The 16690-nt window shown below is 22.1% G+C and overlaps 4 protein-coding genes across 4 annotated transcripts; 1 reads left to right on the top strand and 3 right to left on the bottom strand. All coding sequences in view use genetic code 6, as the record gives it.

The window, feature by feature from the left end:
- Nucleotides 1–141: 141 nt before the first annotated feature.
- TTHERM_00678180 (transmembrane protein, putative) lies at nucleotides 142–2716 on the bottom strand. Its single transcript, XM_001027794.3, has 10 exons — nucleotides 2529–2716; nucleotides 2327–2443; nucleotides 2150–2262; nucleotides 1755–1990; nucleotides 1522–1684; nucleotides 1213–1305; nucleotides 992–1156; nucleotides 781–939; nucleotides 596–709; nucleotides 142–538 (listed from the first exon to the last, which is right to left on the bottom strand). The coding sequence occupies exons 1-10, from the start codon at nucleotides 2638–2640 to the stop codon at nucleotides 440–442; spliced, it is 1371 nt and encodes a 456-aa protein (XP_001027794.3). The 5' UTR covers nucleotides 2641–2716; the 3' UTR covers nucleotides 142–439.
- A 1932-nt stretch (nucleotides 2717–4648) lies between these two features.
- TTHERM_00678170 (class V aminotransferase) lies at nucleotides 4649–5791 on the top strand (the record flags this gene model as incomplete). The annotated part of the gene is made up of 1 exon (XM_001027793.3): nucleotides 4649–5791. The coding sequence occupies one exon, from the start codon at nucleotides 4649–4651 to the stop codon at nucleotides 5789–5791; it is 1143 nt and encodes a 380-aa protein (XP_001027793.1).
- A 3644-nt stretch (nucleotides 5792–9435) lies between these two features.
- On the bottom strand, nucleotides 9436–10968 carry TTHERM_00678160 (hypothetical protein; the record flags this gene model as incomplete). The annotated part of the gene is made up of 1 exon (XM_001027792.1): nucleotides 9436–10968. One exon carries the CDS (start codon nucleotides 10966–10968, stop codon nucleotides 9436–9438), a length of 1533 nt encoding a protein of 510 aa, XP_001027792.1.
- A 2202-nt stretch (nucleotides 10969–13170) lies between these two features.
- On the bottom strand, nucleotides 13171–15857 carry TTHERM_00678150 (hypothetical protein; the record flags this gene model as incomplete). Its single annotated transcript, XM_001027791.2, has 2 exons — nucleotides 13362–15857; nucleotides 13171–13278 (listed from the first exon to the last, which is right to left on the bottom strand). The coding sequence occupies exons 1-2, from the start codon at nucleotides 15717–15719 to the stop codon at nucleotides 13171–13173; spliced, it is 2466 nt and encodes an 821-aa protein (XP_001027791.2). The 5' UTR covers nucleotides 15720–15857.
- Between the last annotated feature and the right edge of the window lie 833 nt (nucleotides 15858–16690).

Below are 16690 nucleotides of genomic sequence, written 5' to 3'. Positions count from 1 at the left end.
ATTTAAAAACAAAATGGATTGAATATTAATTAATATTTATTGTTAATAAAGTAAATTTAACATTAATTTTATTACTAAAATTACTTTCACCTTTCACTAATTATACTAATAGTATTAATTCTAATATTTATTTTAGTTAAATATTTAATTATAATAATTTCTCACTTCTATTAATTTTTTTCTAGTTAATTTCTAACACTTTTATTTATTTATTATTTATCAACATAAAAATACATATACCTACATAAATGCATATTTATGTTTATTTTAACTATAATTAAAGGTATTTTTTGATTTTTTATGTAGTTTAGGCAAGTATATTAAACGAAATTAAATATTTTTAAATAAATTTATTTTAGTTAGTTAGTATGTTAATTGTTTCTTTTACTCTTTTTTTAATTCAGGATCATTTTTATGGTTGTGTTTAATTTTTAATAAATCAGTTTTTTTTATTTGATCCTTGGCTTATAAGAGGTTCTTGTAGGGAGTTATTTATTTTCATAGTGCTCTTGGTCTTTTTTTTAGTTTTTTCATCATGCTAATAAAAAAGACAAAAATTTATAAAATTATTAGTTTAAAATAATGTATTAATAACCTTAATATGCAAATCATCATCTTAGAAGTCTATATCTACTATTTCTTCAAATACATCTTTCAAAAAGATAATACCTTCAATTTGACTATAATGCTCAACAATCATATCTCTGCACTAAATATAAATTAATATTAATTCAATATTACTTCAGCTACTGGATTATATTTGAAAATTAAATTAATTACACTCATTAACAATTCTTCATTGTTTTTCTTCTTTTTTTCTTCTGTTGTAACTATTGCTAGACTACATTTCTTTTTTTAAAAGATTTATATCATCTAAAGCATGTTTGTGTCTTTTGCTATCATCAATAACTAAGTTAGAGGGAATCTTGTGGCTATAGGCTTTTTATATTATATTTTTATTAATACATTAATAGTAAGAAACTTTCTTTACCTTATTTAAATGCTTGTTTTCGCATCCTAATATAATTTTTGTTCTTAAGCATCCAATAATATTAGTTCTAACCTTGTCATAAATAGGAATTGTAGAGAAACCGCTTTATTTTATCTTTAAAATGAGTTCTTTCGAAAAAATGTCTTCTGTATTAAGCATAAAGCACTATCATATTAGAGAAAAGTAATTTGTAACAAAAGTAAAATGTAAAATTTATTTACATCATCTAACTTAATCATCTTTTCAGTAACCTTTTGTTCTCTTAAATCGAGGGTTGATGAAATCATCATTACTTCTTGTTTATTGAATCCAAACTATTTTTATTTTTAATAGTTTTAAGAAAATGTTTAAAATTGAATTCTAAAGATTGACAAAAAAGACTTTGTTAAAAGCAAATGTACAGATAAGATTATTTTTTATTGATTATGTGTCATAAAAATCAAAGAGTTCTGAAAAATTTTTAATTATTTGAGATTAGAAAAAAATAAGGTGCCTATTTTATTCACCAATCATAAATAATTAATTATTACTTGCTATAAATGAGTGTCATGCTATCCGTTTTCATGGAGTTCAATTAATGCCTTTAAATCTTTTTTGTTCTTTCTATATTTACTACTGTCATGCTTGCCTAATAACCAGTCTAAGAATTTTGCTATTGGGAAACAGAAAATCCAAAAAATGAGTATCAACAATCTATTAGTTGAATATAGGCAATTTTATTCTTTGATAAAAATTAAGAATATATATTTAATATTAAATGTACTTTATAATAGGCAAGCTTTTTGAGGCTATTTCGAATTATTTAGGACCTGTGCAATATGCTTATGGAATAATTTCACCAAATACGACTACTATAATAGTTGAAAATAAAACAGCAAATGCTGCAGGGATTATTTCATGAAAGAATATAGGAAGAGCTTCCATAGCTAATGCATTTGCAACTAAGAGAGTCGATAATAGCAAGTGATGATTTGAAAGAACATCTAAAATTTATTATGCCTGTATTTCGAAATGAATAAAATAGATAGATATTACTTCTTAAAGTTGAATATATATAGTTAGTGAGTATTATACAGAAAATAGGTAAATTTATTAAAGAAAATATATGTATCATTGAATTAAATTAAAATTATAATATAATAAAACATATTTAATTACATTCTTCTTTTCGTTTTCTGTTCCACTCTTTATCTTAAGATTTAATGCTACGACATCAATCGAGAGAAGACCAACATTTAAGCCAGAGCAAATGCCTGCCATCATAACTAAAACTTTTAAGATTATTTTACATTTAAACATGACTTTCAGATCATTTATAAATAATTAGAAGTTTACAAATAACCATAGCTATAGCAAAGTTAAATTCTGCACTACCTGGTTCGTGGTACTTTTTAGAGCCGCTGAAATTAATTGTGTCTTATTTTGAAAAAAGACTCCTTTTCTTACTCAAAACTATTACGAGAGTAAATAATAGAAATATTTAAATTGATTGATTGATATGTATTTTTATGAGGAAAATAAAAAAATAAATAAATACAGGAGTTTTATGACAAGACAACCATAAACAAGTAACTTAAAATGATTGTATAAATCAGAAATCTTTAAGACTTTCTTCCATTTTTCAAATTCGCTTTTAATAATTATTTCATAATATCTATCTTAATAAGGCAAATACTTTTTTATTTTAATAATCTTAACAAATGCAATATTTATAATTCAGCAAAGTAGTATTAAATAAAATATTCATTAATTAATTGCGAATCACCTAGAGCTAGTAAATATAATAAATGTACAATTAAATTAATTTAATTCGATATATTAAATTAACTAAAATTATTACATAAAATATTTTATGTTTTATTAATTATTAAATTTTTTAGAGAAATCAGATGAAATTTTAAAAATAAAACAAAAATATTTTTATTATTCATTGCCATTCTTTTTATTTTAACTATAAAAACTCACAGTTAAATTGAAGTATGATATAAAATTTATTTAAAGCTATTTGCAATTTGGAAGTATGAGAATTTAGTGAGAAGGTACTTAGGGTCTATAAATTTTTGAATATTTTTATAATATCATAAAATGATTTAATTTTAAAGTAATTTATTTTTTATCAAAAGTTATTACAAATTTAGTTTATATTTTTTTGAAGCATATTTCTATTTTTAATTTGAATTCAAGTAAATCTACCCATTTTAAAAATTTTATCAAGTATCTAAAACATTTTTTAGTTTACTTTTAGATTTTTAATCCTTTTTATTGCATTCAATTCTAATCAAAAAAAAATCATATGCTTAAATACCTTAGAGAATTGTACATTTTTAGCATAAATATGGAATAAAAATAATAAATATTTTAGTAGATGAATAGAGTTAGAAGAATCTTTTTCATAAGATATTTTAGGTAGGTAATGCTAAAAAAAGGATCAAGATTTATTATTTAAAGGATTTATGTATAAAAGAATATTTAAAGATATGTCAAAATTTTCTTAAATTAGAAAATAATACTAAGAAGATGCGTCACAACAATACAAATCAAAAGTTATAAAAAACTGATTCATTTGGCGTAATAAATAATTAACAATTGTTTATGTGATAAAAAACTCAAAAAAAACTATTACTACAAACGTATTAACAGTGAAATTGCAATAATCTAATTATTAAAACTGGAAAATATTGCGTAAGATTTCTAAGCTAAAAGTTATATTTCAACTAAAAATATATATATCAATCTATATTCGTGCAACATACATATGATGATTATTTTTTTTAAATTTCTAAAATCACTTTTTATTAGGCTTTTTCATTCAAAACTGTATTTTTATTTTGGTATTAAGGCAAATACCTTCAAAAAAATATAGACTTTGTTTTATAAATATATTACATTTAAATTAATTGACAATTGTTTTTGTATTTGATTTGTTATGTCTCTATTCATAAAAATCAAGCAATATAAATATTTATTGCTACTTATTCGTTTTAGTGGTTTTGTTTAGTAATTTGATATTTATTTCTTAGAATATTCTGTTGTTAGTTACTTGAAGGACTAAACTCTATTATAAGCTGTTGAGCTCAAACAATATTTTAGAACACACGTATTTTTAATCTAGAAAAAAAAATTAAAGAATATTAAATAATTATAATCAGTGTTCTTATATCCATTATTTAATGAGAGGAATACTTGATTGAATTAGTGAGTGAGTAATTATTGTAATTTAGATGATGTAGCTGTTTATCTTACGTATATATTAAAAGAAAATTAGGAGTTGATTACAATCAATCAGATACCAAATCATAATTAAATTATTTGATAGCGGGTATTGGGTATTGCAACAAAAATTTGAATATTATTAATAAATAATCAGGCAAGAATGCCTTTATGCGTGTTTTTTGATTGTTTTGGATAATATTCTTCTTGTAAGCTTATTTTTCATTTATATTTTTTTATCAAGAATTTATTTAATTGGAACCTGAAACGAACAATTTTCTAAGAATATTATTTAAATAAATCTTATCATTTATCAATATATCAATACATCGTCTTATCAATCATATAAAAGAAAGAAAAAAAATTAAATCAAAAAATCTGACATTTAATCAGAGTAAAAGTAGTTAGTAAAAAATATACTAATAGGAATTATTCGATAGATTAACTATGGACAAGTTACCCTAATAACCTGTTTAAGGTAGAAAATACAATTTTAATGGCGAGCAGATTGGATTACCTTAGGAAATGTTATAATAAATTGAAGCTGAATGGTATAATTGCTTTGGCGTTGGTCTCACTATGATTGAAATGTTCAACAAAAATCCAAAATTCTTGAATTACATTGCATAAGGTGAACAAGCTATGAAAAGACTTCTAGGAATTCCTGCAGAATTTAAGATCTACACTATGCACTGTGGTTAAGCTTTGCAGATAGCAGCTGTACCTCTTAATTTGTTGGATAAAAAAGATACTGCTACCTACATCAATTCGGGATATTGGAGCCAAAGAGCTATTGATGAGGCTAAAAAATATGTTCCTCATCTTAATATCACTTAAAATATTCAACTCACTCCTGGAACTAAAAAAATTACTTTGGCAGACCAAGAACCCTTATCAGCTAATACAGCTTACATTCACTACGTTTCTGATGAACCCGCTGATGGAATAGCTCTTAACATTTAACCTAGACGTTAAACTGATATTGCTCCTAATGCTTTAATGGTTGCAGACTTATCTGCAGATTTCTTAACTAGAGAAATTGATTGGTCATAAATAGATGTTGCTTATGTTAGCAGTGAATATCAAATAGGTATAGCTGGATCTATCTTCTTGATAATTAGAGAATCCGCTATGAGAACTCCTCATCCCTAATGCCCTTATATGATTGATTATGCTGCCTTGAAGGCCACAGACGGTCTACCAAACACTCCACCCACATTCCCTTAATATATGAACGCCTAATTCTTCTTATATGCAGAAAAAATGGGAGGAGTAAAGGAAATCCAAAAGAAAATAAATGGCTATGCACATCGTATTTATACAGAAATCGATGCTCATCCTCTTATATATCAAAATAAAATCTCTGAAGAGTTCCGCTCAAACACTCATATAGTTTTTAATGTCTTAGGAGTTTAGCAAGATCAACACTTTTTAGAAGAAGCCAACAAGAGAGGCATTGTAGGATTGCAAAATAAAAGAGGTTAAGGTATTAGAGTTTCATTAGGTTTAGCAACAACTGATGAAGCAATAACTTGTTTAGTTCAATTTTTGCAAGATTACGCTACTAAAGTAGCCTAAGCTTCAGTTTGATATTTAAAGTGAGAAAAATAAAAACAAATCAAGAACAATTAAAATAATAAAATTAATTAAGACTATATATTAAATTTAGTAGATTTTCAGCATTAAGTAAAGTAAAGTGGATCAATCAATAAAGGGATAAATGGTTTGTCTTTAAATAAATAACAAGCTTAGCAAATAAATCAAAAATTTATCTAATAAAAATATAGAAAAGATATTATATTATTCTATAAATATTGCATATTTTAATATGAAGGAAGAAAAAACAAGCGTATTTATTCATTTGTTTATTGTCTTTTAAAAAACTTATAATCTGATTTAAACCCCTATTTTAACCATTTATTTGTTTTATCAATTGTGACTGTGTCATTTTTTTTCAAATATAATTAAAAATATCTTTGTAAATATGTTTTTTGGATAACATTTTTTAATAATTTGTTTTTAATAATTTATTTTTAATAATTACTTGTTAATATTTATCAATAATTAAATATTAAACTGTGTAAAAATATAAATCTATAAAAATGTTCTACTTATTTGAATAGAATAAAATTTAAGAAATCGTTTATTTTAAACTTTTGTCTGAACTCTTATTTGTGTAGAATTAATATCGATTAAAAATTTAAACTTGTACATCAATAAATTAATTAATCAGTCAATCTATCAATTTACTAAAAATTCTTTTTCTTAATCTTAATTAAGAACATTAATTAACTAATAAATGCTCTTTAAGTAAATAGCTTTTAACGCATATACATTATAGAAAAGCTTTATTAAACAAATTAAAAATAAAATTAATGATTTTAAAATTAATTTTTTAGATTTTTTTTTTTTGTTAATTCATGTTCATGGTTAAATTCCAAAATTAAATTAGTTTTAAAATGAAACAAATATTTTAAATTAATCTTAAAGCAAAATCTAGTTTTTAAAAATTAAAATAGCTAGCTTTAAATAAAAAAATTCATTTAAAATAATAAATTTTAAAAGAAAATTATGGCATCTATTTTTATGTCCATTAATCTAAATAAAATAAGGAAAAAATCCATAAAAAAAATATATTATTTTTAAATATTAAGATTTATTTTAATTTATTTTTTTGGTTTAAATATAAAAATTGCTTATATAGCAATATTTTAATCATAAAAATAATCTTTTTAAACTAATAAATTAATTAATTAATGTTTTGATAAAAAATTTGCTTTTTATAAATAGTAGTCAAATTTTATCAAAAAATTGATAGCTTATAAAAAATTAGAAAAACTTATAAATGGATAAATAGAATAAACTAAAAAATGCGAATTTGTAAAATAAATAAATTAATTATATACATTTTATTAATAATACTTGTAGCGAGCGACAATTAATTCTTATAACAAAATTTATTTTAAAATTACTATCTGTGCAAATTGTTAAAAACTATAAATTGAACATTTTAGATTATTCATATTGAAATACAAATATATTATCAGCTCTCAGTATTTTATTAAATTATCTATACTATTTGTTTGATATTCTTATAGAAATAAAAGAGTTTATAAGGCGCAGACTATTATGAAACTGCCTAATAAGTATGATAATATTTAAGCTCTCATTATAAAAGTAAATAAAAATCATAAATATTATTGCTAAATCAAGTATAATTTAATCAGAAATGAAATGTAAAAACAGATAGATAATCTTGATTTTTAGTAAAATAGAAAAACATTAATTATTTTATTAGACAAGAATTAAAAATGTATCTTGCATAATTAGAAATACAATTTTATTTATTTAATTTTAAATAAACATTTGTAATATTTTTTATTGAGCAAAATTGATCTAATTATTCAATTTTAGTGATTTGTTTGTTATTCATTCGAAGTTGCTATTCTTATTATTTTATGAGATTGGTCCAAAATTAGAATATATCCGAAATATTTACAATTATTTCAATTTTTATGTCGTCATATAATAATTACATACTATATAGTAAAACAATACATCAATTTTGAAATAATATCATTTAAAAATAGACAATCGAACAATTAATTTTTTTTGGTTTTGTTTGGAGTGTTTTTATATCAAATTCAATTAATTAATTTCAGTTTGTGGTTTTTGGGCATATAAATTTTATTAATCAAAGAAATTATAAATTATTTATTTAAATATGTAAATCTAACTTAACTTTTTTCAGATTCTCAACAAAACATTACAAAAAATAATAAATATAAACATATATTTATATTTAGGTATCTTTGCCACAATAAAAATTGGTTTAACAATATCAAGAATTATAAGTTATTTCTTTTATTTTTGTTCAAAGGTATATTTTTAAATTTTAAATATTCTCTTTTCATTAATATCAATAATAATAATATTATTCATTTAATTCTTATCAAATTAATGAATAAAAAGATTTACAAATGAATATTTACATCCAAATTTTTTTCATATTTTGCCTTATATTTTGTGTTTAAGATCGACTTTTTTTTCTTCATTTCAGCTTCAAATGCGATACTTAATGTAATTTGTTTAAATAAAAATAATTAATTCTTTTCCTTACTCCTGTATGTTTTAGTTAATTTTTTATAATTAAATCCTGATAATAATTGATATAAGGTATATTTTTTTAAAAATAAATGGGCATACTTATTTCAAAATAACTAAATAGAAATTTATTTTCTACAAAAATTACTCCTTTATTATTTAAATAAAAAAATTTACCGCTAACCTTTAAAAAGGATAATAGATAAATATAAATAATGATTTCTCTACAGATAATTAATAATATTGGAGTGTTAAAATCCCCAACTATATTTTGAAAGTTTTCTTCTTAATTTAGCAGAAATAAATAAAGGGCAAACACTTCAATTGTAATGTAAATTTTACTAATTTTTTTTAAAACAAAAATAAAAGAAAGATTAATCCTTAATTCAAAAATTCAAACACATCAATTGCCATACTAAATTTTTAAAAAGTTTTTGACTATTGTTTTTTTCTATGATTCAATCATTTAATAAAGGAAACTTAATTGACTTTAACACAATCAAACACTCACAAAATATTATTTCCTCTAAAATTAACTTTGATTTATTTTATTAAAAAGATATAAAAAAAGACTTATAAAATATTTAAATATTTGTTGAACTAATTATTAAAAAATTCATTTATTTTTAGCACAAATTATTTGCAAAATTTTTATACAATATTAGCAGAAATACTGTTTATTTAAATAAACTAAATTTTATTTAAGGAAGTATTTTTCTTTAGAAGTTACTTTGCTGTGAGAAAAATAAATATTATTATAGATATTAAGATAGATCGATAAATATATAGGTAGATAGATTGATAGATATAATGAAAGAAATTTAAAAAGATTGATAAATATTTGTATTAAAAACTAAATGAGGCATAATTCGTACTAAATAAAATATATAGGTTGAAATGAGGTAAATATTGAAACTTGTAAATCTTTAATATAAATAATATTCATAGTTTGATAATTAAAATTTATTCTTATTGAAAATAATTATTAATATTGTTGTTTCAACTAATTGGTTGATATTTGAAACAAAAATTGTGTTTAGGGGTAAAGGATTTTATTTTGAAATTGTTATTAAAACTTTTAATTTTCTGATCACGCACTCACACCTGTTTATTGATTAATTTATATATTTTCAGTTTTTGATTTCAGAATAATGTTAAAATGTTGAAATTTCTGGTTAATTGAAAGGGGTGGGAGATATTTTGCAAGTTAATTCTTAAGTTAATAAATTTTTTGCATCTTCAACACTCATAGAAAGATTATTTGTTGAAGATGAAGATTTATTAGTCTCTTCTGTGTAGCTGTTCAGAAATTTCAGCTACCTATTTTAAGGATCAGTGGATAAGGAGGATATATCATCATTCAATTTTAAATTGCTGGTTTTTTTTTCTGGTGTTTTGATAATTTAATTATAACTGGAGAAAAGTTATTAGTTAAACTCTTCATTATAATTTTAGGGAGTGTTTTTAATTGAAAGATTGTTTGAAATCTAAATTTGATTTTAATTCATATTCAATTTTATATTTGAGAAATTTTCTTGCTCAATAATTTATTTTTATTTTATTGATTAGTCATCATTTTGTTCTATTTCCATGTCATAGAAGCTGCTTGTATATTAGTCTATCTACTCAAAGTCAAATAGGGCATCCTAAGAAGAAAGGCAACATTAGCTTTGAATCTCCTAAGGAATCTAGGTTTTGATAATCTTTATAAAATTTACAAAGCAATTTTTGAAATTTTCTATCCATTCTTAAGAGTATATATTAGAGAGCAACTCCAAATTTCCGAATTTAGAAAAATTAAATTCAACTTCTGAGGAATATTGTAATAACTTTAAGATTACATGAGCAATTATTTCACTTGAATAATTATCGAATAATTCTTCATGCAACCAATAAATTTTGATACAGTTATAAATGGCTGTGAAATCATTATCAGTGAGTTCATCTACTGTCTATATGATTTTTAGCATATGAGAAAATGATGTGTTTTCTTATTTAAGTCTTTCCGTTAATTCATATTGATTTAAAAGCAAAAGACCTTACAAATATGAGTGAATCATATCAAAACACTCAAATTATTTTTTAGCATCGACTGGGTCTAATTCTAAAGAAGGAAAATGAGGAACTTTCATCATGTAAATGCTATAGCACTGAAAATAGCTACTTTCTTCAGAGGAGTGGTTTGGATTATACTTTATAAATCTAGCTAAATCTGAGGGATTTTTCATATTAGCTTCAGGAAAACACGCTTAATTAATAGCAAACGCTATTATATAGTTTGAATATTCTTTGAAATTAGGTGCTGTGTAAGGTATTAACTAAGAAAGAAGATAAATGCAATGTTCAGACACTTCTAAATTGTTAAAGCCTAAATCCTCAATATTCTCAATAGCATGATAGACCGCAGCTTCACGAATAGTGCTCATTTGATCAAAAGAAAATGGAGGGTGGTTTTGTTATTCTTTTGGACAGAAGTTGTGAGCGCTTTTTTGTATTGTGTCACTTAGATTTACAATAATGTAGTGTTTTTCATTTTCAGCGCTCTTATTTAACTGTGGCTATTCATGAATTAATACATCAAAATTTAAGTATTATTAACTAAAATCCCATTATATGTCGCTTGGATTGAGTTAATTTAGCTACTCAGAGTTATTCAAATCCATTTAGAAATATGTTAAATGATTTAAGTAGCTATTTTTTTTTTGTTTAGTAGAGAGGAATTTGGCAAATTTAGCGAGTTTTTTTTTGCTTTCAATGTCAAATAAATAAATAAAAGCGTATCTTTTTTATCACTTTAAAAATTTGTTGTTTTAAGTGAATATTTTTTATATTATTTGTTATATTTTCTTAATGAAATAAACTCTATTTGTGTTTTAATTACAAACATTTTTGCTTTACGTAATATCTTTATTTAATTAACTAAATCCTCCCATCTAATAAAAGATCAATCAATGTTGGTAGTAAATAGATAATTTATCTAAGACAGATTAATTAATTTTCAATTTATTTTCTTTTATGTCTATTTTTTACATCCAAATAATTTCAATTATTCTATCAAAGTAAGCCGCTCAATTTTTTAAAACAAAGATTTCTTGAAATAATAAAATATAAAAGCTTTCTCCAAAAACACATCAATTTTCAATTTTCCCTCATCACTACTTTTCATATTTTAAACATTTAAATATAAATATTCACTCTTTTTTTCTTTTTTTTAAAATAAATAATTTTGGATTTAAATATCTTAAATACTTTATTGAGCGTTTTTAAAATAAAGCTTTCTTCTATATTTATTATTTCTCAGCATATGTTATTTAGAGCTATCCATTCATTATTTTTGGATAGGGGTATTCTATAATAAGCGAATTTTAAATTTTAAATTTTAAATTGAAAAAGTTAATAAATTATTAACAATAAGATTTAAAATATTTTTGCATAAATTTTATCACAGCATTAAAATAAAATAAGAAAGATTTAATAACAGGTTAGCATTTGAAGGTTTTTTCACTTAATCAGACAAGATAATTTATTTATTCATTTAAGGTATGAATAATTGCTTATTTATATATTTGATTTCAGTTGATTTGACATCAATAGTTTCAATACCAAACTAAAAAAGTAATAATTTAGATCTAACATCAGAAACCACTTATTTTAAATAAAATATCAATAATAAATTTATAAATTATATTCATTTCCATAACAATTATAGTAAATTGAAAAATTTTATTACTTTCTAAGAAAATTAGGATTATTTTTTTTTTTTTAATTTTAATTTATGCAAGAAAACATATTTATGATTTTTAAATATTTATTAAAAAATGTAAAATTTATTATGATATTATTATTTTAATTAGAATTATTTGTTAGCATTTCATATACTTACTATTGAATATGTTTCATTTAATATTATAGTAGGATATGTTATAAAATAATAAGTGTTCTTTTGAAAATTCAATTTAACATTCTAAATTTTAAATATTCATAGAAGCCCCAATAAAATTATTGCACTTTATCCTTCATTAATAGAAGCTAGTATGTAGATTTTAAGAATTATTTAATGGCAGAAGTATTTAATAATTAAGTTATTTTATGTTTTTAAAATAAATTTAGCGTTCTATATATTAAATATACATGATAACCCCCATAATATTATTTTAATTTAATTTACTCTTGCTTAATGCAAGTAAACATGCAGATTTAAGTATTAATTGAAAGGCATAAATATCATTATCTATAAAATTTATCATAAAAAAATTATAAAGATGAAACAGGCAATTTTTACATAATAAATAAGATATTAATTGAATAAATATAAAGAAAAGGGTTAAATTTTATTTACAACACCCATTAAATATTTTAAATATGTTACTACAAAATCTGTTTGAATATTCTTAATAAATTCATTCTTTGAAATAGTTATTTAATGGAAAAAGCTTCTTCAAGATAAATTAGAATCAATCAAATTATTTCTTGAAGGCGATTGTTTATAAGCAACTTTAGATTTATTATATAGATCATTGTTACAATTAAATTTATGAGTATAAATTGCTATAGATGGTAATTTAATTTCGTTTGCTTCACTTTCTTCAATTGTTAAAATTGTTATTTCGCTTTTTTAATTTTAAAAATTTGAACCAAATAATTAATTTGTGTGAGGTATTTTTTCATTATTGATTTTGTTTTAGTTTGTTTATTTTACTTCAAGATCTTGTTTGTTGTTGTTACTTCTATTTTTATCAACTTCGTTGCATAATGCTTTGTAATTTGGTGGATATTAATACTCTCTAGAAAAGGGTTTTACTTTATATAATGGCTTTTAAGATACTAAATAGCTTTAACATTCTATATTCAATTAATCTGTAAATTCAGACTGATTTTAATTATTATGCTAAATATCTTTTTGTCTGCTTGCATTTTTTACAGGTAACTCTTACTTTTTGTTAACATTTGTAGAGTGCTAATCTTCTTTTGTTCTAATTGATTTATTAATAGATGCTTATAAATGTTACACAGGAATGGATAAATTATTATTATTTATGTAAGAAAAATCATTTACATTTTAAAAATTTTACTAATTTATTTTTATGGTTTCTCTGATACCTTCATCCGATTCCTTCTCCCCACTTTAAGCATTTTTATTTAATTATATAGATTTCTAATTATTTATAATCTACTGTCTTTAATTTACCAATTAATTTTTATTGTTACTACTTTTTATTGACGAATCTTCGCTTAATATTTATTTTTGATTTTTATGCTCATCAATATGCCGATTCTATTCTGTATTTTATTTATTTTTCTAAATAAATCTCACTTTATTTGCATGAACTTATTCATGCGATTGCTCAAGTATTTATTACAATTATAATTCATTTTTTCCATTTTATTTATTTGGACTTAATTTTTTTAGCATATTATTTTATCTATCATTTACACTCTCATATTTATTCTCATCTTTTTCTTTATTTGCAATATTATCATCAGAGTTGTGCAAGTCCTTACATTTTTTCTAATTCTTTGCTTAATTATGCTCTTTTAGAAAAATTTTTTAAAAGCCTTAAGTCTCAATTTTTTATAGCACCTCCTCTCTCTATTCAAGCGGTTGGTCTAATGACGTATCACTTACATCACTTGTAGTTGTTCTGAGTAATTCATTTTCTAATTTATGTTTTTGCATGCGTTAGTTTAAGTTTTTTTGGCTAGCCTAATTTTTTAGTTCAGGATTGATTTTATTATTTTGTTGGGCTTAATAATTTTAGTTTAGCTTAGGTAAATTTGTCTCATAGTTAGATGTATTTGAGGAATTGTCATTTTTTTTCACCTCTTACAATCTACTATGTTCTAAAGTGCTCTCACTCCCGTGGCTGATGGCAGAATCAGGAGTTTTAAAAAATATTTTTTTTATGTTTTTAAAGCTATTTTTTAAAACCTAAGGATGCTATAACTAATCTAATCTATCAAAAGGAGAGCTACAATGCTTGGAGAGAGGTGATGTTTTATATAATTTTTAATTAATATTTTTATTTTGTTAATTAAATAATGACTTTGTTTCTTCGCCAGGAACATCTAATGGAGCTAATCTTTAGATGGGATGGCTTTCATTTAAATTTTTCTAGCATAATGGTGAAGTAGATTAGATAGTTCTAAATGGATTTTCCTACAAAGCACTGGAGTCCTAAAAATTAGGTGATGAGTAAATGTTATTCTTGTTAGAGCAATAATTATTTTCAGCATTAACATGATTTATAGAAACTTTTTATTGCTTTTAGTTATCCACAGCAATTTTTATTTTTTACCCTTATGAAGTAACATTTGAATTAGTTGTCTTTAATTAATTCGGATTAAACTTTATTTATGACAGTTTTGGTGAAGGAATACTGTAATAATCTAGAATGGCTTTATATTGGCTTCTTAGACTTTGCCTTTCAGAAGAATTAGAGTGAAATTGATGGAAATTACCATCATATTTCTATTTTAAAATATCATCATCATAAGAACTTACATTTATATTTTTTTTATTTCTGTATATATCTTTCAGCTATACTATTTCTCCATTCATATCTGCTCTAGTTATACGAGCAATTTCTTAGTCATTATCCTACTTTTGCTGCTATTATGTTTAATAGCTTATATTTTAAGACTGTTTTCTCAGCATTTTTATAAATTTTTTATTAGAACTAAACTGAAATTAGCTCGATTTTTAAAAATAGATGGATTTCACTGTGGAGACAGATTTTTCAACTAACCCATTTTGAGTAATATTTTACTATTATTGAAAATCTTTGCATTAGCAAACTTAATCATTTTACATTATTTATTAGTATTGTTTTTAATAAATAGTTCTACATCTGTCTTGTGATGCGATTTCTTGTTTCTTCAGTTAAAAGTAAGGAGAATATCTCATTTTATGCATGCAATTATCACAATTATTTTACTTCCCTGTATCCTTCTAATTTTTATTATCGTTTCCTGATTCTTTTTAGTTTTGATTTTTTTAAGGCATTTTATCTAAATCATCTAAAGACTACATCTAGGAACAAAAGTGCTTTAAATCACAAAAATGATAGTTAATATGAAACCCATCATCCCATCCGCAGCTCGTATTCGAGTCTTTAAGAGATGAATGACTTAAATCTACCTATATAAGTTCATGATTATCCTTATTAATATCTTCTATTATTTATCTAGAAAGAGAATTCTCTTTGCTCGAAGAGACTACCATTAACTTATTCACAGCTTTTTCTTCTTCAGTTAGTATTTAAGCATTATTCTTCATGTTTTTTCTTTAATTTTTGTTCTTATCTTTCTTGACTTTCTTGATTACTTAAGCTTACTGATTCTATTTAGTTTGGCCTCCATTTTAAAAGATTTGTTGTTCTACTACATTCACTTCTTCATTTATTTGTTCATTCATTTTTAAATGTAAATTTTGAAGTGAGATATTAATTTTGGTTAATAAAATCACCAAAATCCTATTGAGTAGAATATTAAATTAATCGTAAGTAAATTCGTATTATTAATTAAGATTAATTTAATAATTTCTGTTAACTAAATATTAATATATCTATCTAATTCATTAATATTAAATGGTATTTCTCATTTTTAAATAATCAATTGCCACAAAGAACATAAACGTAATACTAATTTACACAATATCATATTCCAATTTCAGCATTATTTATTTAATTATTTACAAATATGTTTCATATTATTGTTACTGAATTAAAATTTTTATTATAATTAATTTTTGATTGAATTTTAACATAAAAATAACTAATAAATATTAGTGAAGCCCTATTTCTAAATTTCAAAACAAAAAGAAAACTTAATAAGAATAAAAAATGAGTATTTTGAATAAAAAGAGATATGCAATTAATAATAATTAACAAATAAACAAAAATAAATTAATTGAATACTTTTTAAATTTTACAATAGATCTTTTACAAAATATATTTAAGTAAAATAAAAATACATTCAATTTTAATTCACAATAAATATAATTCAAAAATATGAATTCAAATTTTTAAAATAACTCATAAACTTTTAATTTAATAAATAATTTTATAATGAGAATGTATTGAAAATAAAAACATAAAGATGTAGATGAACTTTTTTTGTGCATTTAATTCAATTTTTAAATCAATTTAAATTACTCATTCTTATAAAAATTAAAAGACAATTTGATGGAATTTTGTACATTTATATAAATTTTTAATTAATTTAATATACTTATTCTTACAAAAATGTAAATAATTTTAACAATAATTTAAAAAATGATTTCAGATAATAAAAATGCCTTCAAAAATTGTGATCTGAATAGTTTATAAATATTATATTGAAAATGTTTTGAATGATTTACTTTTGATATATAAAATCACTAGATTT

This window comes from Tetrahymena thermophila, assembly GCF_000189635.1.
Source record: "Tetrahymena thermophila SB210 genomic scaffold scf_8253823, whole genome shotgun sequence".
In the NCBI taxonomy this organism is placed as follows: domain Eukaryota; phylum Ciliophora; class Oligohymenophorea; order Hymenostomatida; family Tetrahymenidae; genus Tetrahymena; species Tetrahymena thermophila.
The sequence above is the reverse complement of the archived record's forward strand: the minus strand, read 5'-3'. Positions and strand labels throughout refer to the sequence as shown.